The 23,022-nt window shown below is 37.2% G+C and overlaps 2 protein-coding genes across 2 annotated transcripts in view; one reads left to right on the top strand and one right to left on the bottom strand.

Annotated features, from left to right (window-relative positions):
* The first annotated feature begins 2 nt into the window (after positions 1-2).
* Positions 3-13,066, top strand: htr3a (5-hydroxytryptamine (serotonin) receptor 3A). The gene is made up of 9 exons (XM_088441407.1): positions 3-75; positions 2,061-2,224; positions 2,341-2,385; positions 2,461-2,570; positions 2,645-2,814; positions 7,398-7,558; positions 10,095-10,305; positions 10,383-10,619; positions 11,953-13,066. The coding sequence occupies exons 1-9, from the start codon at positions 3-5 to the stop codon at positions 12,252-12,254; spliced, it is 1,473 nt and encodes a 490-aa protein (XP_088297533.1). The 3' UTR covers positions 12,255-13,066.
* A 3,096-nt stretch (positions 13,067-16,162) lies between these two features.
* Positions 16,163-23,022, bottom strand: part of zbtb16a (zinc finger and BTB domain containing 16a) — a 163,375-nt gene continuing 156,515 nt past the window's right edge. Inside the window, exon 7 of the mRNA XM_088441288.1 lies at positions 16,163-22,367. Coding sequence (XP_088297414.1) covers positions 22,138-22,367 — 230 coding nt within the window. The 3' untranslated portion in view covers positions 16,163-22,137. The remainder of the gene's footprint in view (positions 22,368-23,022) is intronic.

A 23,022-nucleotide genomic window follows, 5' to 3' on the forward strand; every position in this document is an offset into this window, starting at 1 on the left:
CAATGAGACCGATATCAGCCTGGAGTATGCTGGTTCTCTTCTTTTTTATTCATGGGACATCAAAAGCCTGCACAGGTAATGTAACATTTTTTTTCTCACATCTGTTGGAAAGGCTATGATAAATATCTATGATGTAGACTTCATTTAATTGTTTGATTCTGCCATGCATTACACAATGCATGACCTTAGATATTTTGGCATTCTTATTTGGTAGGATAAAGACTAAAACATATAAGCAAACAGAGGAAGTGTGGGAGATGAACAATATTTCAAATTAGGGCTGCATCTTTTGATTGTTTTAATACACAAATAAATATGCCCATTATTTTGCTGATTAATCAATGAATGGGATTAAAAAAGTAGGGTATTTATTTGAATTGACAGCCCTTTTGAATATGCTGTCTATTCAAATTAATATCCTATATTTTAATCCCATTTTTTCCGAAGTAAAAGTAAATGTTTTGTAGATTCAATACAAAGATAATACCTTATGTTTTTATGGAGTAGCATGGAAATCAACTTCTTAAAGGCAAAACTTCTGAGGAATTGGACAATTTTAAATTAAACTATGTCTCGAAAGGCTTAATGAATGATTATAAAGAGATTATTGAGTCATTTGATAATTAGTTCTTTATTAATTGATTAAATGTTGCAGCTCTGTCTTCTTAAATGTCAAGTTCATCTTTATTGAATCGGTGTCGAGTTTGAGTCTCAAAGGTCCAAATCCAAATCAAGTTCGAGTTACAAAGATTCAAGTCCAGATGAGTTCAAGAGTAAATCTAGATAATGATAGATACCATTACTACTTCCAAGACTGACAAAACTAGAGGATTTTTTAATGCTCAACGCTCAATCGTGGTTGTTGAAATCAAATTTTATAACCACGCTGTTTTTTTATGAGTCCAGAACTGTATTATTTATTATAAGATTTAATACTTAAGTATCTGAAAATAAATGTCCTTAAGTATCAATTCAATACTTAAGTATCTGAGATTTAATATCCGGAATCTTAAAAAAAAAAAAAAAAAAAAAAAGTGAAAATACGTCCGTGGCATTGAATGAGTTAATCAATGCAAAAAAAAAAAAATGCGTTTAAAAAAAATATATAATTTAATATATAATTTTTTTTTAAATATAATTTTTTTTTCAAAAATTAAAACATGCCATCAGTGTCTGATTTATTAAATTTGAGATCCTTTTAAACTTCATTTGTTTTGGTCCATTAAAAAAAAATAAAATAAAAAAATCAACAATAAAGTGTCCTCTTTTCTCTGATCACGGACGAGATCTGAGAAATTACTTAATTATTAATAAATATTTGTCCACAAAAAAATCAACATAAAATGTCAGTTCTCAAAAGAAGTAATTGTAAATAAAAATGTGTCCACAGAAAAATATTTTAACATAAAGCATCCTGTTTTGGGATCACATTAGATATCTGTTCACAAGAATAAATCATTGATTTAATTATTATTACGTATTTCTCCACAAAAAATAAAATTCAAAAATAAAATAAAAATAAATTCTTATAAATACATATTTGTCCACGGAAAAATATCGAACATAAAGCATCCTCTTTTGGGATTACATTAGACATCTGTTTGCAAAATAAATCATGAATTTAATCATTAATAAATATTTGTCCACAAAAAATAATCAACGAAGTGTAAGACCTGCTCTCAAAAAAATATTCATAAATAAATATGTGTGCACAGAAAAATATTAAGCATAAATTGTCCTGTTTTGGGATTACATTAGATATCTGTTCACAAAAATAAATCACCAACTTGACAGGTAACAAGAGGAGCCAAGTTTGATCAAACCATTCTAGTATGGGGAAGAATCTTGCTGAATAACGGACTGACATATAATTTGTTTAATGAACTTATATTTTCCTGAAACATTTCACTGATTCGATAATTATTTTAACCATATTTTTGCATCACGTATGTTTGTTTTCTTTTAAATCTCGAGTACACAAAACACAAAATGGACACAACAATGGAGACGAATGAGACGGCAGGCTCTCAGGAGGATATGAATGTTTCAAATCATTTCAGTGAAGAAATTGGGCAGCAGCACAGGCCGATTCGCCAACGCCACATTGGTGCGTCTCTCTGAGTTTTTGAGCGCAGGCTACAAGAAAGGGGTGCGGCCCGTGAAAGACTGGCGCACATCTACCTTGGTGGCTATCGACCTGATGGTTTACTCCATCCTGAACGTGGTGAGGATCTGCGCAGTGGCATGGCTCGATGATCACACTTGCACATTGAGTATACGGTTAGCATTGACGGAAGTAATTTTTCAAAAAAACTGACATTTTCTTCTACAATTCAACAGGATGAGAAGAATCAGGTCTTGACAACATATGTGTGGTACAGACAGGTAAACAGACAAAATGCAAAGTTTCTGCTTATCGGTGGGGCTAGTTTAAGCTTCTCCCCTTCTTAAACCACCAAGTCATGGACCGATGAATTCCTTGTCTGGAATCCCGAAGACTTTGACCAAGTCAAACAAGTTTCTTTACCGACGGCCAACGTATGGGTGCCGGATATCCTCATCAACGAGTTGTAAGGTTGATACTCTTCGTTGTGTCTTCCGCACCGGCCAGCGATATCATTTGTGACATCTGCTTTCAAAACAGCGTCGACGTGGGGAAGTCTCCCGACATTCCGTATGTCTATGTGACGCACGACGGGCTGGTGCGCAACTACAAACCAATCCAAGTGGTCACCGCCTGCACGCTCAACATCTACAACTTCCCGTTTGATGTCCAGAAATGCAGCCTGACCTTCCAGAGCTGGCTTCATACAAGTAAGACCACTCACTACCATTGGGCGTTTTTATTATACTTTAAGTCTTTGGCTAAAGGAAGGTCTAAAAATGACTGGTAATTAATTACTCGAGCACTCGATTAGGTAATCAAGTACTGAAGTCATTGATAACCTTAATACTTTGGTACATAATCTAACCTTAAAGTAAGTGATTAGTTTTGGTACTAAATTACTAAAAGTAATTCAAGTCAAGTCAAGTCAGGTTTATTTGTATAGTCCTGAATCAGCACAGTCTCAAAGGGCTTTGAAGGTGCAAAAGCGATCATGCATAACGTCACAAATACACAACGGCATCTCCTGAATAAAGTGCCCAAAAGGAAAAACTCACAAACCCCATCTGGGGAAAATTGGAAATCTTCATAAGTGATCGCAGATAGGAGGAGCCCCCTTCCAAACCCCCCTTCCAGGCTCAACAGGTTGCACTAGATGCCGAGTGCTAAAAATAACAAGTTGCGTCATATAAAGCAGTACGTAAGTGTCCAGTGCAAAGATGCCTTGACGGCAGGCAATCGGATAAGATCCTCCTCAGTCTAGCCTAGTGAGTCCATCCTAACAAAACTCGCATTGGTCGATCGGCATAGGTCCGCATGACAGCATTCGATTTGTCTCTCACCATCTAGTCCCCTCTCCTAACTGGGAGAAGGTGGCAGGAAGTAGAGGGAAGCTGCAGTCAGAAAGACTCATTAACTAAATGGTTGAGTGTAGAAATGTGTTTTCAGTTGGGATTTAAACATTTCTACCAATTTGGCTGCGCAAACTTCAATTAGTGGGTTTTTTATTAGGTTGGGAATTTCAGGGCACTGGCGCGTAAATGGAAAAACAAACCTGGGATCCAGCAGACTTCTTTTTAGCCCACAGGGTCATTAACAAATCAGCATTTTGTGACCAAAGCTGTCTGGACGGAACATACGGTGATAATAAATTGACGAGATAGGAAGGAGTTAAGCTGTGTAAAACATTTTAAGCGATTAAAAACAGAGAGGTTCTCACGATCGAGGTGAGGTCGCTTAAGTAGTGGTTGAATAACGGTGGTCTTAAAAGCTTATGTTACCATGCCAGAGGAGAGTGACAAATTGATAATATTCTAGACAGACAAAAAGTAATCAATGTCTTTAGGTTTAAAAATACAGTGGGCCCCCGTGTTACGAACTTAATCCGTTCAGCGGCTATGCTCGTAACTCGAATTGCTCGTATGACGGGCAATCCAAACCTATGTTAATTAGTGAATGCGTGCAACGCGTGCAAAAACCTGAGGTAAAAACACCACGACTTTATACACATATTAAAAATTAGTAACATAATCTATTGTAGAGTTAAATAAAATAAAATAAATATACAAAGGAAAAATGACATTTACCTTTGGGGCGACGTGACTTGAGCTGGGTGGAGGCGGAGGGGAGCATAGACGAACCTGCAGAATTTATTTATTTATTTTCTTAAACGATAACTTTTCTCAAAGGAGAACCTATCACCGGCGATTTCCTTCTCTTTAATCCATAATAGAAGAAGCCTCTCCATTTTGTTGTTGACCGAGGTCTGTCCCCTGGCAAGGAAAGTCTTGCCCTTAGAAGATTGCCGAGCGGTTACGGCCATACTCACGAGCAAGGTTAACTATGCGTGCGCCTCCTTCGTATTTTTTTATTATCTCCTGCTTGGTTTCTATTGTCATCATCCTCTTACTTCTTCCTTTACCGCCACTAGCAATTTTATAAGCCATGTCTAAAAGATAAAGTTTGCAAAGTCTTCACAACACACCGACCAGCTGTGCCATCAAGCTAGATGAAGGCGTTCGGCCAATAGCATATCGGCATTTCTGTGATTGACATGACGCCGGCCAATAGCATATCCGCATTTCCGTGACTGCGACCGGGACTATGACCTTAATCGACCAATAGCATATTGGCATTTCCGTGACTGAGATCGTGACTGAGACCGTGACTGTGACCTTATAAGAGCAATAGCATATCGGTGTTTCCGTGTCATGCGAGAATAGTTAATTTGTTGACGCTGCAAAGCGAAAAAAATAGTTCGGACACACTGACCGGCATGTTGGATGGTTTGTAAGACGAAAGGTTTGTGTGTAAGAGGGGGATAAAAAACGCCGCGGTCCACGTTCGTAAGCTGAAACGTTCGTAAAACAGGGAGTTCGTAAAGCGGGGGCTCACTGTAATTAATTAACACATATATACATAAAGTAAATAATTGTCTTAAATAATGGATGACTTAAGTATCCAATTACCTATTGTAGATGCTTAAAGTAATTACTTTAGGTACTTAAGTATTAAAGTAATTGATTACTATAGTGCTTAACTAATTTAGTACCAGCCATTTTTAGACTTTACTTCGCCCAAACACTTAGATGAAAAAAAACAAATGAATCCATTTTTAATTTTTTTTTAGACAAGTATCTGTGATTGAAAGTGTGGACATTTGGAAAAACGTACATATAAATACGTCTTTGGGAATGAAAGCGCAAAGATTTTTTACAAATAACTCCTGAGAAAGTATGTGGTTTATTTGAATTTACTTTGTGCGTTCTGTCAAAAAAAACTTTTTTTTTTTGTCTTTCTGAGTGGGTGGTCTTTGCAATAATCGGATTTTAAATTGAAACTTGAATACGTGAGTTCCACAGTCAGAGCTTGACCAAATGTGGTCTTGTGTAGTACGGTGTTATATTTGTGCCACAATTGCGAGCGCGCAAAAAAACATTTTGAGCGCAGAAAATAAAACTGAGCGAGCGAAAACGGATTTGGAGCGGAGGAAAAAAACTATTAAGCGTGTAATGATAAGCGTTTGAGCGAGTGCCGATGGATATTGAACACAGAAAAAGAAGTTGCTCGCTCAAAATTCCTTTTTGCTCGAGAGTGAGATGTTGAGCGAGAGAGGGATGAGTATCGCGAGCGAGATGTTGAGCGAAAGAGTGCTATCGCGAGCGAGCAAAAAGGAATTTTGAGCGAGGAAGTTCTTTTCAATATTTGTTTTTCTGCTCGCTCAGTTCTATTTTCTGCGCTCAAAATGTTTTTTTTTTGCGCGCTCGTGATTGTGTCACAAATATAACGCCATAGTGTTGCGCCTTGACAAGATCAATGTGTGCCCTTGACTACCACAAACATTATTGTCAGGGTTGTCCAAACTTTTTTCTTGATTTCATTCAGAAAATAAAATTAAAAGAAATTTAATCTATCTATCTATCTATCTATCTATCTATCTATCTATCTATCTATCTATCTATCTATCTATCTATCTATCTATCTATATATATATATATATATATATATATATATATATATATATATATATATATATATATATATATATATTTTTTTTTTTTTTTTATTTTTTTTTTTTTTTTTTTTTTGCAAACCTTATAGCAGGAGTTGTCTACCTTTGTTCAATGATACAGCAATTATGATAAATTGTTTCCACAACACACAATGCAAAGCATTTTCAGATAAAGAGCCCATGTGAAATTTCACAAAATAAAGGCATACTGTGCAATGTTTTGCAAATCATGATAAAATAATTTAGCAATACCTTGCATCATGTTCTAATTAACTCGCTTTTAATTTAAGAATAATAATCTACTGTTCTTGTCATGACATTAAAAAGTATTACATTAGCTCAGTTATGGACAAACTACATGCAGCCCGTTAAGCTTTTTGATCTGAAGAACATGAAGAAATTATTTAAAAGGAGAGTGCTAATGTTAATAATCTGGAGGACAGCAGAACTATCAGTGCTTTAAAATAGTAACTCTTGGCAAAAAAACAAACAAAAAAAAATCAGTTATTGTGAGAGTCATTTCAATGAATAGTTAAAGACATAGGACTTGAAAAAAAACTGTTGTCATGCTTTTGTTGATTTTCTATTGAAATAAAAGCACGTTTTCTAGATATCCCGCATTTTATGCTCTTATGAAGTGGATACACTCCATCCATCTGCTCCTAGTCCTGCCCTTTTGTCATATTATATAAACCTTTGTGGCCCTCAAGTCAAAAAGTTTAGCCAGCCCTGCAGAAACCCTGTTAAAATCTCTCAAAGCTAGAGCCTTCACGTATGCTGAATTGCTGCCTTTTAGTTTATACAGTAATGAGATGTACTGCCAAAAAACAAGCCTAAGTCTATTTTTAGCAATGTCCACAATATAGGACGCACTGGGTTATTGAGCATGTTACTGCATATTACAGTACAGGAAATGAATCAAACTTTTTTCAGCTTCAACATCCATACATAATCACATCTGATTTGGTGTGTAGGTGCGCTGTCAATTTTTGATAAAATGAAAGGATTCAACTTGCGGCCTATAGTCCGGAAAAAAACAAGGAGAACCAGTCATTCAAAGCGTTATGTTTACGTGTGCTGATACGGCACCGTCACTACTCCGAATGACATTTGATAAACAAGCCAAATGGAAAACGCCCATGCTTTTCACCATCCCTGAGTCGGAGCTTGAAGTTCTGTTAGCACCTGCTGGGCCGTGTGCTCAGAAAGCGGACACCTCACCGAAGGGGCGAGACGTTGCCATGGCAGTTTCACCCTGCTGACATTATGTTCGATTGACAGTTGATGACATCAACATCACGTTGATGCGCAGCCCAGAGGAGCTGAGGGAGGACAAGAGTGTCTTCATGAACCAGGGAGAGTGGGAGCTGCTGCACATTCTGTCCAACTACAAAATCTTCAGCGTGGACAACGACGACTACTATGCCGAGATGAAGTTTCATGTAAGTTGAGCAAACTGAAACAATCGTGGCCGTTTCCTGTTAGGCAGGATGAAAAAAGTTTACGTTAAGTAAGGCTGTAAAGCAGAGGGGTTTCCAACAACATGATGCAAAAACCTGAATGACGCAAAAGCCACTTTCAAATTGCGGCAACTGAATTACATTTCCACATTCAGAGCCAAAACAAAAGCAATCTGTACTAAACCCAAAACCTGTAAAGAAGCATCAGAGAAGTACACGAAACGTTTTCTATTCCTAACCGCTTGACGTTTGATATTTAATAGAAATGGATGTTTTTGTTTTCAAGTAGATGAAAATTAACTTGAGTGTCTAAGTATAACATATATAAAAAATATAAATTTAGGTATGAATGACCACAATGGTTAGAAAAAGGAGTGTAAAAGCACCTTTAAAAATAAGTTCTAACTTCTAACTATAGTTTTATAAAACACTAATATGAAATACAAATACAGAAAACATAAATACATTTACCGTAATTCCCCAAATATAAAACACACCTTTTCTTCCCAAAAATGAAGGCCAAAAGTATAGTTCTGTCCTATAAACAGTAACTTAAACATTTGATTTTTTTTTTTAAACACCGTTCTAGGAAGATTGATCTGTCAGCCACATAAGCTGAGTTTTGATGCACAAATGTGCATTTTTATACCAGGCGTATTCTTACTTACAATAATTACCCCAATGAGTGGACGTCAGTTGGCTGATGGCAACAAGAGCCTGTTACAGCTAACTGCATACCATGTTAGCTCAGGTTGTTATGGCATTATTTTCAATAAAAGAAGTGAGCAGACTGAACCAATGTCCAAGTCCAGCCTTGTTCACACACAGGAATATTACTAAAACCGAGAGGATCATGAAGTTATGATGTCTCCAGCTGATTCAATGAACACAAGAAAATATGAAGAGTTTAGGAAGATGAGATTTATTCTATTTTGCGATAGCTTTTACATTGTTGCCAAAGTGTTGCTGTGTCCTACATGTTACCTACACAGTAACATAGAGAATACCACAAAATTAAGGTTGCATTCTATACACAGGTATGTCGGTTTGTCCTGTATTTATAGTGAATTTTTACGCTTACTCTACTTGATTAACGTTTCGGTGTGGCGTGTTACAATGAAAATTCAAAAAGCCATTGTAGTCCTAAAGTTGCAAATTAGCATCTGTCAATAGTCTTAAAAAACAAAAAAAAAGTCATTTGCACTCGACCTCCTCGCCTTAGTGACAAAAGTTCACTGGTTTGCAGTCTGAAAATGGCGTTGTGGCACAAGTCAGTCTTAACAGTCCAAAACAGATATCGTGTACCATCCGAACGAAAATGGGAAAAAAAAAAAACCTTAAACCTCACCAACGTTATGAACTAGTGTAGTATTGGAAGTCAAGGAGATGCTATTTGTGGCTGTATCTAGAGCAAAAGAAGTTTGATGTAAAATTGCGAGTGCCAAGGAGTTAAGGTATATTTTGTTCCAAGGTAAATAGAGTGATCCCTCCTACTTCGCGGGTTTTTCCAGGAAAAATTAAAAATATTTTAAAATAAAATATAATTAAAAAAATGCACCAAAATGGAAAAAAAAAATTGAAAAAAAATTAAAAATGCAAAAAAGTACATTATACAGTACTGTATTCATCAAATAACTAAGTAATATTAGTTAATAACTATGTTAAGAATTCTTCAAGCGTTAGAGTTTGTGACGGTTATTATCTTATTTTGAAATGCATGCTTTTAATTTGTTGGGTCGCGTTACATTTCCGTTTCCTGTTTTACATTCTCTGTGAGTCATTCGGCTCGTTACGTGATGTAGTGAATGACAACGTAAGCTCATATTTATTGTTTATTATCATTTATGTTGATAACGCACGCTACTACCTACGTTTAGTAAGCGATGAGTGTTTATTCTGTTTATGTGTTCGTTTGTGTTGAGGTTGCACTTTATAGTTAGTAGTTGTTGTTAGTTGTTGCTAACCCGCTAATGTCGGCTAAAAATACAGTAAATTCATAGATTAAAGTTCGGCAAGTGTTTATATGTTAGTTGACTGACTTAAACATTGTTGTTGATTTATTATTCAACAGATACTACATGATACACCATACATGAGCCAAAATAAATGTGAAGTTCAATGTGATCACTTGCGTACTCTTTCACCGGAGTCTTGTTGCAGATAACCAGTCCTGAGAACAAATTCTCAACAAACTACATAATATTAGTTATTTAATGAATATACAATAATGTTAATAAGGATAATGCAATGATAAATAATAGAAGAAAGGAAACAAAATAGGCAAAAAAACAAACAAAAAAGGATTGTTTATGGTTACTGCGACTGTATTGGGGGAACGGATACCCTACTTCGCGGGTTTCAGACTTCGCGGGGGGTTGACACCCCCCATTAACCGCGAAGTAGGGGGATTACTGTAAACTGTTTCTAAAACTGGTTCTGAGTTTTGATAGCCTCGAAGTCTCAAACAGCACAGTTTCTTATTTAAATAATGATTCAACAACAACAAAAATGTCAACAGGTGGTGATCCGTCGTCGGCCATTATTCTACACGGTCAACCTGTTGCTGCCCAGCATCTTTCTCATGCTAATGGACATTGTGGGCTTCTATCTGCCACCCGACAGCGGCGAGAGGGTTTCATTCAAAATCACCTTGCTGTTGGGATACTCAGTCTTCCTCATCATTGTATCTGACACACTGCCTGCCACCGCTATTGGAACGCCACTAATTGGTAATGGAGAGTGCCGGGCCTTTCTTGTTTGAATGTGTAAGTTTGGCTGACTCCATCTTGTCTCACCTGTGCCGTAGGCGTGTATTTTGTGGTTTGCATGGCCCTCTTGGTAATCAGCCTCACGGAAACGGTGTTGATCGTGCGTCTGGTTCACAAGCAAGACCTGCAGCCGCCTGTGCCCCACTGGCTCAGGTACTTGGTTCTGGAGAGAGCTCCGTCCTTCTTTTGCATCCGAAAGAAGCACCGGCTGTGCTCCAGTCTGTCCTCGCAGGCCTCAGATATGGACGACTACAAGGACAACAACTACGGGGCTGGTGAGCTTCTTGTGATTTTTAGTTTAGAAGGTCATTTTTCAGTTTTTTTCAGTCATTTTTCTCTAAAGCTTAGGCCAGGGTGTCAAACACATTTTAGCTCAGGTGTGAATTGAAGTGGGCCTGACTGGTAAAATCATGGTATACATTTGGTGGAAATTATATGTAAATTTTTGCCGGGTCTAGTCCAAATTCCCTGGCAATAGCGAGTCGACTGTAAATATATTGCTGTAAAGTTTATATATAAAGCAATACAGCTAAATTAAGTAAAATAACTTCCTTTTTGATTACCTTATGCATCCCAATATATATTTTTTCCAAAATTGCATGAGAATGAATGGACATTTTTTATGCTTTTTATTCCATTTGTTCATAAAATACATATTTGTATCGAGCACATAAAGTGAACTAAGAAGAAATACATAAATAAATGCAATGAAACACAAATATCCAGTGAATGAAAATGCCCCAATCAAAACGTGTGGTTTTACGACTTTTTTTCAAGTACAGAGGCACAAATAAATTTAACAGGAAAAAAATGTGCTGTAGTGTCTTACTGTGGACACTAGGTGACACCCGAGTATTGACATACATGACAGAAAAAAATTGAAAACACAAATAGGAAGTCACGTCAAATATGGAAGTGCGCTGTGCTAACTGCTGATCTGTAAATAAAGCACAGATTACGGACAGCAGATGATGGGTTTGGCCCTATTCATTTTTTTATTGCTTCATAAAATCATTTTGTGTTTTGGGATCCAGCATTTCCAGGTGTGGAGGTGTACCCGAGATGCAGAGAAGCCTCCCTGCCTGGTTGACGCAATCACACTGATGGGGGCAGTCTGAAATAAACATGCAAAAACCCCGCAACTCAAAAACACAAACAAAAACCATAGAAATAGCCAAAAACAGAAAAGAACAGAAAACCCCAGATACCAACCCACTACAGATATCACATTGTGGGCCAGAATAAAGCTACTTGCGGACTGGTCACGGCCCGCCGGTTCTGTTCGACACCACTGTCTTTTCCAAGTCAGTTGCTGGGGCACAAAGATTTTAACAGGGATTCTTCAGGTATCAGTTCATCTAAACGTGACAGGAGCAGGACATTTTTACTTTCAGATTATGAGCAAATGAATTGGAACATGAAGCTTTTCATTGATAAATTGTGTTGTCGTGACTCCTTTGCAAAACATTGTATGACATTACACTATCTTCTGGACTTGTTGGATGAAATACACCTCGAGATACAAGTTGCAAAATTGAATCGATCAGACAGGGATGACACAGAACTTCCTTTTAAGTCTTGCTGTCCATCTGTCTTCACCCTCATCAGCCCAGTGCACGCTCCATCACACCTGTGAGCTCGGCCGGCAGCACAAAAGGGAGGCGGCTCTGCTGGGTCGAGACCTTCCTCTCCCAAGGGACCCGTCGCTGCCCGTGGTGACCAACATCCTGCAGGAGGTGACGGCGATACGCAACTTCCTGGAGAAACGGGACCGTGGTAAAGAGGTGGCCAAGGAGTGGCTGCAAGTGGGCTACGTTCTGGATGTGCTGCTATTCAGAGTCTACCTGCTGGCCGTGGTGGCCTACAGCATTACACTAGGTACGCTGTGGTCTGTGTGGCAGGTGGTCTGAAGCCAAATGAACAGATTGTTACGGAATCTCCATGAGAAGTAGATAATCATGCAAGCATCAGTTCAAGTTTGGTGAAACTTACATGGTAACCAAACAAAAGTTCATGTACAACAAAATTGATTTAGCAAAATCAAATTGAAGATTATTTCAGGTTTTGCAAAATCTATGAAGGCATTTTTTATGCTTTTGGCCACGTTTGTGATTTCCGCAGAGATAAAGTTGCACACTTTTATTTACTTAATTATAGAAGATAAAACAAATACAACATATACAGTATTTGTAACGTGTAAAATCGGTCTCTTTCTTAAGGACAGTAATAATCTTCCTAGCTCAAGTTGCATGTTTAATTGTAAAAATTACTTTGAACATTGTGTATATCTTGTCAATCCATGGCATTCTAAACTTGTTACATGGCAGGTAGGGCATACGTGAAGGCACTTTAGGGAATCTTTACAAGGTTCTGTTCAATTCTAATGTTTTGAAATGCATAAAAAGAACAGACCACTTTTCAAATTAAGAGCAATTTTATTGAAACATGAGGAAATGTATTTCTAAACCGTGTTACAGTGAGTTCTTTGCAAAATGTTGTATGTTTTATCAAGGTTATTTTTTTATTTTTATTTTTTTACAGATGCACACTGTCATTGCTAACCCAATTTTATTGCAGACCAGCTATAAATAAAACAGATCTGTCTTCTGGAGTTGTTGAAAAAAATAAGCCACTTCAAATGGAGTTTGAAATTTCATGAATCAGACATAGATGACTTGCCCTGTTTAGGATTTACTTGACATGACATCTGACCAAAATGGTGGAGAACCACTGACAGAGTTTGCACTATATTTACAATTATAATTGGGTGGTTAATTTATCTGCTGTACAAAATATATAAACAATGTATCACAGTAATGCATAAAATGTACTTATAAATAATGATGCCATTTATCAATTAAAAAAACATACATTTTAGAATGTTTAAACCGGCATATTATGAATGCCAAAATTAAGTATGTGTTTAATTCAATGCTGCAGCCTTGAAAAAGAAAAGCCCTGTTGCGGTGTCGTGCTGAAATTGCTGTAGTTGAACCAGCAAGCCAGAGAGTGGCGCTATTTCCTATTACATCGAAGCCCTTCAAAATCAATGAGAAAATGGTCTAGTTGGATTTGAGATATTTTTTAACACATGTATGCATTTCAGAGTGTTTGAAATTATTGTGTCCAAAATTACGCAAGACCATTGAAAAAGACTTTACAATGTGTTATTTGTCATTCCACCGCATATGAAAAAACGACGACAATGTTGAGATACTAATCTTAAAACCTATATTATTTAATAAGCCACATATTTCTGTCCACACAGAAACTAATAATTTTCAACTCCCTAGTCATATGCAGTTGTTCTTCTGGCATTTTCCCAGGTACAGTCATTACTTCCTTAAAGTTTAATTTTTAACAATTATTTTGTTTTTATTCAACACAGTGCTTATTTTTTCTGTAATAAATAAAATAGCTGTGTTCTTGAGGCTGAGGATTACCGGAACATAAATTCAAAATAGACCATTGCTTTCAAATAAAAGTATTGAGTAACGAATAATAGCGCAAATTAAACTTGTAAATCAATGTAAAACTGTACTTTTATAGTCATTATGGACACTGTTTTTTTCCTCTTTTCGGCTGTGCTCCTGCAAATTAGAAATCTCTTGTTGGTAGTTACAGTGATATAAAGTCATTTTTAATACTTGGGGCAATTTGACAAGAAAACATGTCACATGATGTATGGAAACCAATTGCAATTGTAAACAAAATACATGACATGTCTGCTTTAGAACTTTGCTGGACTATTGCAGGAAAAAGGTTTGGTAATATAAACAAAAGCCGTAATGTTATCTCTAAGAATGTGGGTCAAAGTTCCCAACAAAACGGCTTGGTGATGGCTGACCTCAAGATGTTGAATGACGTAAAATCCACAGCCCCTTTGGTCTTTCCTTCCTCATCAGCTACAATAACATCAAAGAGCGGTGAACCTACTTTAATAGCATCTTTTGCCTCACTTCCTGTCAAAACCACCTCAAACAAACAAAACACTTGTCAAAAAAACAACAAAAAAAAGTTAATCAACAGTTTTGATTGGCGTCAGTCAGAAGGTACTTTTTAAGGCTGCTCCCCCCCCAAAAAAAAACAAAACAAAATCTAAACTTATTTGATAACAGCAAATACAGTACAAAATTAACCAAGACACTATATATATATATATATATATATATATATATATATATATATATATATATATATATATATATATATATATATATATATATATACATTTTTTACACAATTTGAAAAATAAAAAATCACTTACTTTTTCGAGATTATTACCAACATTGGGTATTATGCAGTTTAAGTAAATTAAACTGAAAAGTGGTAGTTTTAAATACACATCATAATTATATATTGATCCTTTCTTTAGTTTTATATATTTATTAAACGTGTGGCTATATGTTCAAAACATCAAGTAAATTAAACAATTAATACAAATTCAATCAAATATTTAAAGCCACATTATCAAAGGTTAAACGTTTCTGCCAACTTTTTGTTGGCAATTGCCGCAACCAAAAGTCAGAAATATACCATTTCTTTTATCATTACAACCATTAAAAACAACAACAAAAACCTACAATAAACCACCCTAAAACGTACAATACCAAGAACAAACGTTACAATAAGATTGGGCCACCTGCCTGATATGAAGTGCAGTAGCATAAAAATAAACTTTATAGCTAATATGCTAACTAGCCAAGAAGTGCAAGGCTATGTAAAGAGCAAACGTTTGCTAAAATAGCTGGCACGGAACGAAGCAGAATTACTGAATATTGTATAATAAAGTAGTGGAAATGACACGACTCACAAATTCTTTTACCATTACAACATAAAAGGCGACATTCAACCACACTAAATCAAATCATTCTAAGAACAAACATTAAAATGATGTTGGGCCACCACGACAAATATAAAATGCAGTAGAACAAAAATAATTAATAAATTAATAAATAAAATTAATACATATAAGTAAGTAGTAGAAATGACATGACTCACCGGTCAAGCAGCTTCCATTGTCCTTTAAAAGTTAACATTACTGTACATAGCATAGTGTAGCTGTCGTTTCTATAATTCAATCCCCGCAGGTGGCGCCCTTTTCCTCCTAAAGTAGTGAAACCTCAAGTAAATGGCAACAGTATTTTTTTTTAAGTCTAATTAACAGTTTTACTTTTATTCCTATTTTAGTAATAACGTTGTCTGAGAAATCACAGCATTCCAATTTAAACTCAAAATTCTATTTCACGTAATATTTCTTTTCCTTGATTATAAATGGTATATAGTCCTGATAAGACATAAACATACTTAGTCCTAAACCAGAATTTTCAACCAAAATGTGATTAAAAAACGGCAAATTCATAATTGTTTGATCTATTGTGCTATATTTTGGTTGGTTCAAACCCGTATTCAGGATTCAGAAATGGTCATCTTTTGATCTGTTTAGTTGGATTGCATTTAAGCTGAGTTAGCTACAGGATACACATTACAGTAACATTTTTTTTTTTTTTGGAACTTTCAACGAAAAGTAGCCACTGAAAATACTTGCATCTTCAAGGAGCACCATCATGACCAACATTAAAATACAGTCACGCAGAAAGGCCTAACTGTTGGTGATAAGGGATTTTTTGCAAGGGTGTGCATTGGGCGGGGCCCACAGGGCTGCAGCCCTGGGCCTCATCAGCCTTCTTTTGAAAAAGAGCTTTATCTGACACATGCATTCCAATGCAAAATGCATGTGTGAAACAATATAAAAACTATTTAATATTTACTATTGTAACTGTGATTATTAGAAAATTAAGGAAACAAGGCCAGTGAGTGCTAAGACACCTGACATAAAGTCCATTGTTTATTTCCTGTGTGTACAATTGACTTTTATAATGGAACCCATAAATAAAAAAACAAAACAAAATCAATCCACTCCAAAAAGACAATATACTGTTAGTAGGATGTAAAACCAAAACCCAAACAAAATCCTTTAATATTTTTTCCACGATCAAAAAGGCACAACATTGACAACTTTAGTGACAACATGGAAGGACCTGCAGCATTAAATCTTTTTTATTTCATTTTTTTCCCCCACACTCCATCAGAGAACACTGAAATGTTACAAAAAGATGCATCCGATTCTACATGGAAATAAACCCAAAAATAAACAACATAACCTCTATATCAACAGACGGCGGAGCGATGTATGAAAACATATTGCCACAGCGGGGTGTGTGAAAAAAAAAAAATCGCACATTGCTGCTGGAAAAGACAAAGGACCTTTTTTTCAGTTTTTACAAAGCTCTAATGCAATTTCAATCATAATAAAAACAAAAAGAAAAGAGAACAAAAATACAAAATAATAATTGGGCACCTTCTAAGATTAGGCTAAGATTAGGTGCTGAGGTAGACAAAAACTATAACAATTCAAATCATCATCATCATCCTCATCATCAAAATAATAATAAAAAAATGAAACTACCTTCTTTAAATTTCTTAATAATACAGAACAACTTTTGACTGGCACCTGTGCTGCCAACAAAATGGAGGAGGAGAAAAGTAGCACAAATAAGAAAATAAACAGATTAAAAAAAATATAAGGAAAAAAAAATGCTTGGTCCAAACGGGGCGAAGGTGTTGGTCCTCAGTGCTAAGATAAAAAAATAACTTGGTGCTTTCTTTTTTATTATGTTTTTTTTTTTTTTTTTTCCAATTTTCATTTGAACGTACGTGGAGATCTCAATGGCACACAGAAATGGCGAGAAGAAACACCACATCGAAAATACACACACGTACAAGTGCCAGCTCAGGGATGCCATGAATGCCTTTTTTGTCACTCACACGCCAATATATGCCTATGAGTATTGTTATATTATTTGTAAGTGTTGCCACACCATGACCAAGATTTATGGAATACTGCAGTTTGTTAGCAGTAAGCTAGCTGACTTCAAGAAAGGGGTATTAAATATACAGTTTTATATCTAGTTTGGCAAGATATTTCAAATGGAGAGCTAGTGAGAACCTTTCTGTTTTTGTTGGAAAGTCGTCGGAATAACAGCTTGTATTTAAAAAACCAAAACAAAGTCGGGCCCGCTGTATCTCAAGGCACCAATGTTCCGAATAATCAAATTAAGGGTGCTTTAAAAATCTTGTCAACCATCCATAAATTATAAATGTTGCCATTTTTTTTTTTTTGCAGAATTTTCCTTGAGCATCAGCAAATCTGTTGCTAACAAAAAATAAGAAAAAAAATACAATGCTGCTGAATCAATAACATTAAAGGGCCTCTAAAATGAGAATTTTAAGAAAATATGTGGCATGACATCCCATAGCTGCTGGCAGATGTTTTTTTTTCCATTTTTTTTTCTTCAAAAAATTCATCAGAAAATACAAGAAACAGAGCACATATCCCCCCCCCCCAAAAAAAAAACAAAAAACAAAAACAAAAACCACAACAACTTCCATTTTTTAGGCACACAAAGAGTACTGGAAAAAACATCGGAGAGGAACACTAGGGGAAGAACGATATCAATGCCAACGGTCTATAGAGTAAAATCTTTTACCAACATAGAATGAAAAAAATGGCATAGAAGATTTGTATTTGATTTAGTGCATTTTTCCACTAGTACGCACCTGCACGCACACACGCACACTTAGCTACAAACTCGACCACACACACGGAAAAAGTAGAAAACATTCAGAGGACAATGACGAAAACGGGGGCTGGGTCCTATGACTGACGTGTTGCATTGTAAGTAACGTTTGGTTTGAGGGATATTTTGCTGTTATTATTATTTGCAGGTGATGTGGAAAAAAATACATCTCCGAACCACTTAGCTCACAGTGTTATGGGACGTGCCATCCCTTCTTTTTTCTTTTTTAACGCTCTTCAAGTACAAAAACAAATAAAAACAATAATAATAATAACAACACGCCCACGGTCAAGTTTGATTGACAAGCTAGTGAGTGACAAGTATACTTCTTTCGTCACATAGAAAAAAAAATGGCGGTAAGATTTTAAGTCCTTCACCTACAATGCAATTGACATTCAGAAAGCAACACTTATTATTATTATCATTATTATTACAATATGTTCACATGAACATCAAAGAGGAGCAAGGCAAAAAAAATTACACCCAGGAGACGAAACAAAATGCCTTGCTCAAACTCTCCACAAATGGGGAAAAAAAAATAAACAGGACTGACAAGTAATACAAAAATAGCACAATTTTTTTATATATCAAATTGCCGTTGTTGGCTCTTGACAGAATTCATTTTTTTTCAATATTTTTTTTCTCTCTCCATGAATAATAAACGTCCAATTGTCCATCGCACGCGGAAAAAAACCAAACAAAAAACTCCAGCACCTTTTGATCCACCGTTCACATTACAAAACTACAAGTGAATTCACATATGTTCAAGTGTCTACGTTCATTTTAAACCAACCAAGCAATAGTGCTTTCCTCTTCACTTCCTCCTTTTCCTACACATCAACTTAAGGCTTCAAAATTGCTTTTTCTGGTTTTGAAAGTTTTCATTTCAAAATACTCACACACTTTGTTCCCCATCCCGTCAACCTTCTCTATGGTTATTTATTTATTTTTACTGTTTTACATAGGTTATTACCGTATTCCTTCATATGGTGGCCAGTTTTGTTTTTTGTTACTAAACTGCTTTTGGAATAAAGTGGAATGCTGCTATTTAAATGTTACACTGACTGAGCCCGACTGTGAAGAATAAAAACCTGAAAATGCTTGACGCTATTTAGAATTGTCATGAAAAACAAACATCTGAAAAAAAGTAAAAACAAACAAACAAACAAACAAAAAATCAAGCAGAGGGTCAGGTAAAACAAATAAATGTTGATGGGATGAAAGTGGGATTTAGGTTAGTAAAATGCACAGTAGTAAGGTAAGTAGGGATCAGATAAACTAAAATCACGAATAAGTATGTAATCAACCCCCCCCCCCCTACACCCCAGAAAATAATCGTATTTAGATCAGTTAAAAAAAAAAAAAAAAACGTGGATAAGCTTTTTTTTGTTAAAAAAAAAAATAATATCCCAAATTCTGCTGACCTGATTTGATAGGTGCTGCTGTTTCAGAAAGCAACAAGGCAAAACACTTAATTACACTTACTATTCTCTTCCCCTGGATAGTAAACGGGCAGTGTAAAATGTATGTTTGTGTGTGTAGGGGGGGGGGGGGGGGGGGCATTTATTTATTCAATGAACAGAACACATTAGGGGCTGCTATTGAGAAATTGCGGTAAATCCAATTCGAGGAACAAACTAATTAAAAAAAAAACACAAACATGAGATGAAGTAGCAATGATGAAAAAAAAATGTGCTTTTGCCAAAACATGAACTTAGAGGTAGCTTATCGAACAAACAACATAAAAAAAATGAAAAAGCAAAACCTGTTGAATCTTTAACAAGCGTGGTTAATAATAATAATAATACCAAGTTTGGTAACAAGCATGAAAAAATGAAATCTCATCACTGCCGCGGCACTTTTGAAACGTGTGTCTGAGCACAACGACCCACGACTGCGCTTACACGCACGCACGCACACCCACACACTCACACACAGTGCTTCATCACGCTGTGCAATGCATCCAAACGACACGTGACACAAACAAAACGCGGGGCAAACAACAACAAAAATACATGAGGTCACAAAATGAGGTAATTCAAGTATGAAGTGAAAACGAGGAGATGAAACCACAGAGAAACTCAATTTGTCCATCGCCCTATTGGTCCTGCCTCTGTCAATCAAGCAAGCTGTCCAATGACGCTTCCCGCTTCCCCTTCCTTGGATAACAGTAAAGTTCTTTTGTTGCTGGGCGGGTGGCATTTTAGGGGTCCAAAATTTCCCACCCTAGGCGTGCAAGTCTTTTCACATTCATATACTGAGAGAGCGACCCGGCTGGTCGGGCAGGTGGGCGTCCTACCTAGCAGCGTCCCCCCAACTTCGTCATTCACTCCATCGAGACCAGTCGTTTTTCTTCTCCAAGTCCGTCGTTTTGTGGTTAGTGTGAGCTAAATGAGAATATACGCTGATGGCGGCAGTGTATTGCTGTGATTAATGTGGATATAAAGCTCGACTGAGATCAAACAGAGACTGTTGTCGTAGATGCAGTGATACATTGATTGATGATGATGCGGAACATAACAAAATATAAGTCAGCCTTTTGACGCCCGGACCAGGAAGACCAACGAGAGGACGCCGACAAAAAAGCAGCACAAGATCCCTGCTCCCGCGAAGCCCTCGCTCCTCCCCTCCCGCCCAACCCATCATTCAGGTTCATCCATTTGTTTTTAGCGCCCTTGTTTTCATCGACTGCATATTCCGAACAGCTGGGCTGATGATTCTCAGGGGCTATAGGGAAATACCTTGACATTCAAGTATTTGACTTGATTTTGTTCAATGGACGAACTGTGGCGGAAGGGCCAAGGAAAGAATAATCCAATTCCGGTGCCGAGCCAAGAATCGGGCACTTTTCAGGAATTTTGTATAGGAGAATTCATGAGAGAGCAATTTTAGGTGTTCCTAAAGGTTTGGTGGTGATTTTACGCTTTCCAGTGAAGTTTGGCAGGAGGATCAAAATACTTCAGCATAGATCCCGTACATATGGTGGTCCAGAAATTCTTCTTTTCTACGGGTGTTTTTTCTGAAGATCAATCCACTCTTAGTAACCAACCCAAATTTAGGCATCTTTCGGCCATCTTTTCGACTACTGAATGCCGTTCGTAACCAAGTCTAGAAATTGAAGGAGATGGGCCAAGCGAAAACGAAAGCAATCTCGGTGCTCCTCTGAAGGCTGCCAATCGAGGACTTGTTTTGAACAGGCACTTTTTGGAATTTGCATTTATTTCTAAGTGAATAATAAAAATCCAGGGAAATATTCAGCCAGGGCAAAACTTGCACGAGCCGTTCAAGTGCCATTCTCGCTAACTCCACAGAGGAGGTTCATTAGATGATTATGAAGAAGCTACAAAATCTTTTAGTGGATGAATCAAAGAATATTCCTTGATAAAAAGAGGGAGCATCAAAATGTTTAAAGTTTGATCCCATTTAGGAACATTTGGTCTTTGTGGTCCAAATCTGTTTCCTCTTTTCTCGTTAGCACCATTACAGCAGAACTATTTCAGAAACAACCTCAAAACTTGGTAGAGGGATAGGTCACGGGCCAAGGTACACAATTTGCTCCTGAGCCTAATGGGAGATTCGCTGGCCTTGACAGAGCTCTCCACATATTAGTTGCAAGAGGCAACTACCAGAAACACAAAGTGTTTAGTTTGCTTTTAAGAAACTTCAACCACAATGTAATCTTTATCACATGATCTGAATTTGTTTGAAAATCGGTAGGTTGAAGTAAAAACAAAAGAATCTCTACCGTCACGAGCTTTGAGATTCTCCATAAATCAGACTTTCAGATTTTGTCTGGGTCTGATAGCCCTTGAGAATCTATCAACGCTGTAGCAGCAACGCTTTCCCTGCAGCTTGTGTTTGCATCACGAGGCAACCTGAAATGAAAAAAAAAAAATACAAAACAAAACACAGTAACACAATAATGCGCATGTGCGGGAATGACCCGGTGATTCCGAACCAACGGCGGAGAGGTTGCGTCCCTGCGAGTCTTTCCAGATGGACCCTTCTTGTATCGCCTCCTTCGCGAGAACCGAATTTCATCAGTATTTTGGTCGCTGTCCTTTTGCATCGTCAACCCTCTGCCGCATTTTCGCCTAAAGCCTGGACTACATTCTCCTTCTACCCGCCCCTTACCCCAATACCTACTACAGTCTCAGACGTAGCAGAGGTACAGGTAGGTCTTCTCGATGCGCCAGTCTGGAGGGATGTCTTCGGGCTTGTGGCCCTTCATGTGCTTCTGCATGGCCGAAAGGCTGGGGCAGTACTCCAGGCAGATGGTGCATTGGTAGGGGGATGCGCCGTTGTGGGTGCGCAGGTGCTTGATCATGGCCGAGTAGTCCCTGGATCGTTGGTGGCACAGCTTGCACTCGAATGGCTTCTCACCTGAGGGCAATGAGGAAAAAGTTGAATTAGGGTCTGCCTGTAAGAAAGTTCAGCACCCAGTTGCAGAAGTGGGGTGCCAGACCAAGTGTAGGGAGTTTATCTGTCAGTTTGTGAGGGATGACTGTTGAATGCTGGGCTGTAATCGATGAAGAGTCCATCTAAGTGTGTGAGGGCCGTGTGGATGGCGGTGTTGACTGCATCATCGCTGGACCAGTTCTGAAGATATGCAAACTGTAGAGGGTCAAACAGTTGACCCTCTACAGTTTGCAGTTTCCATTACTGTCACCGGACAGTAATGGTCTTTTTGATGTGAGTCAAGACAATCCTCTAAACACACTTCATTGTGATTAGGGTGCTCGCTCGAACAAGACTGTAACGTAGTGCATCATAACCCGCAATTCCTCCCCTTCTAATTTGTATTTGTTAGTTTTTGATGCATTTGTATAACTTATTGACATGCCAGCCTGTCCACAAATGAGAGAGGCGAGTGCTTTGCACTGATGTTTCTGTGGTGTTGCACTTTTCATCTTTATACACTTAATCCATTTTTTCCACCAATAGTACACACTGTACTACTAACAAACATAAAACTGACATTAGCTTCGGCTAACATGGTACAGATTTGCATAAAAAACACACATACGACTTTGGGATG

This window comes from Hippichthys cyanospilos, chromosome 18, assembly GCF_059441005.1.
Source record: "Hippichthys cyanospilos isolate Australia breed blue-spotted pipefish chromosome 18, RoL_Hcya_1.0, whole genome shotgun sequence".
NCBI classification, from domain to species: Eukaryota; Metazoa; Chordata; class Actinopteri; order Syngnathiformes; family Syngnathidae; genus Hippichthys; species Hippichthys cyanospilos.

Excerpts from the sequence above, each read along its gene's own strand:
- htr3a (XM_088441407.1), top strand. The coding sequence starts at position 3 with ATGAGACCGATATCAGCCTGGAGTATGCTGGTTCTCTTCTTTTTTATT. Across the intron at positions 7,559-10,094 it reads ATGCCGAGATGAAGTTTCAT|GTGGTGATCCGTCGTCGGCC; the intron begins GTAAGTTGAGCA and ends AAATGTCAACAG. Across the intron at positions 10,620-11,952 it reads GGACAACAACTACGGGGCTG|CCCAGTGCACGCTCCATCAC; the intron begins GTGAGCTTCTTG and ends CACCCTCATCAG.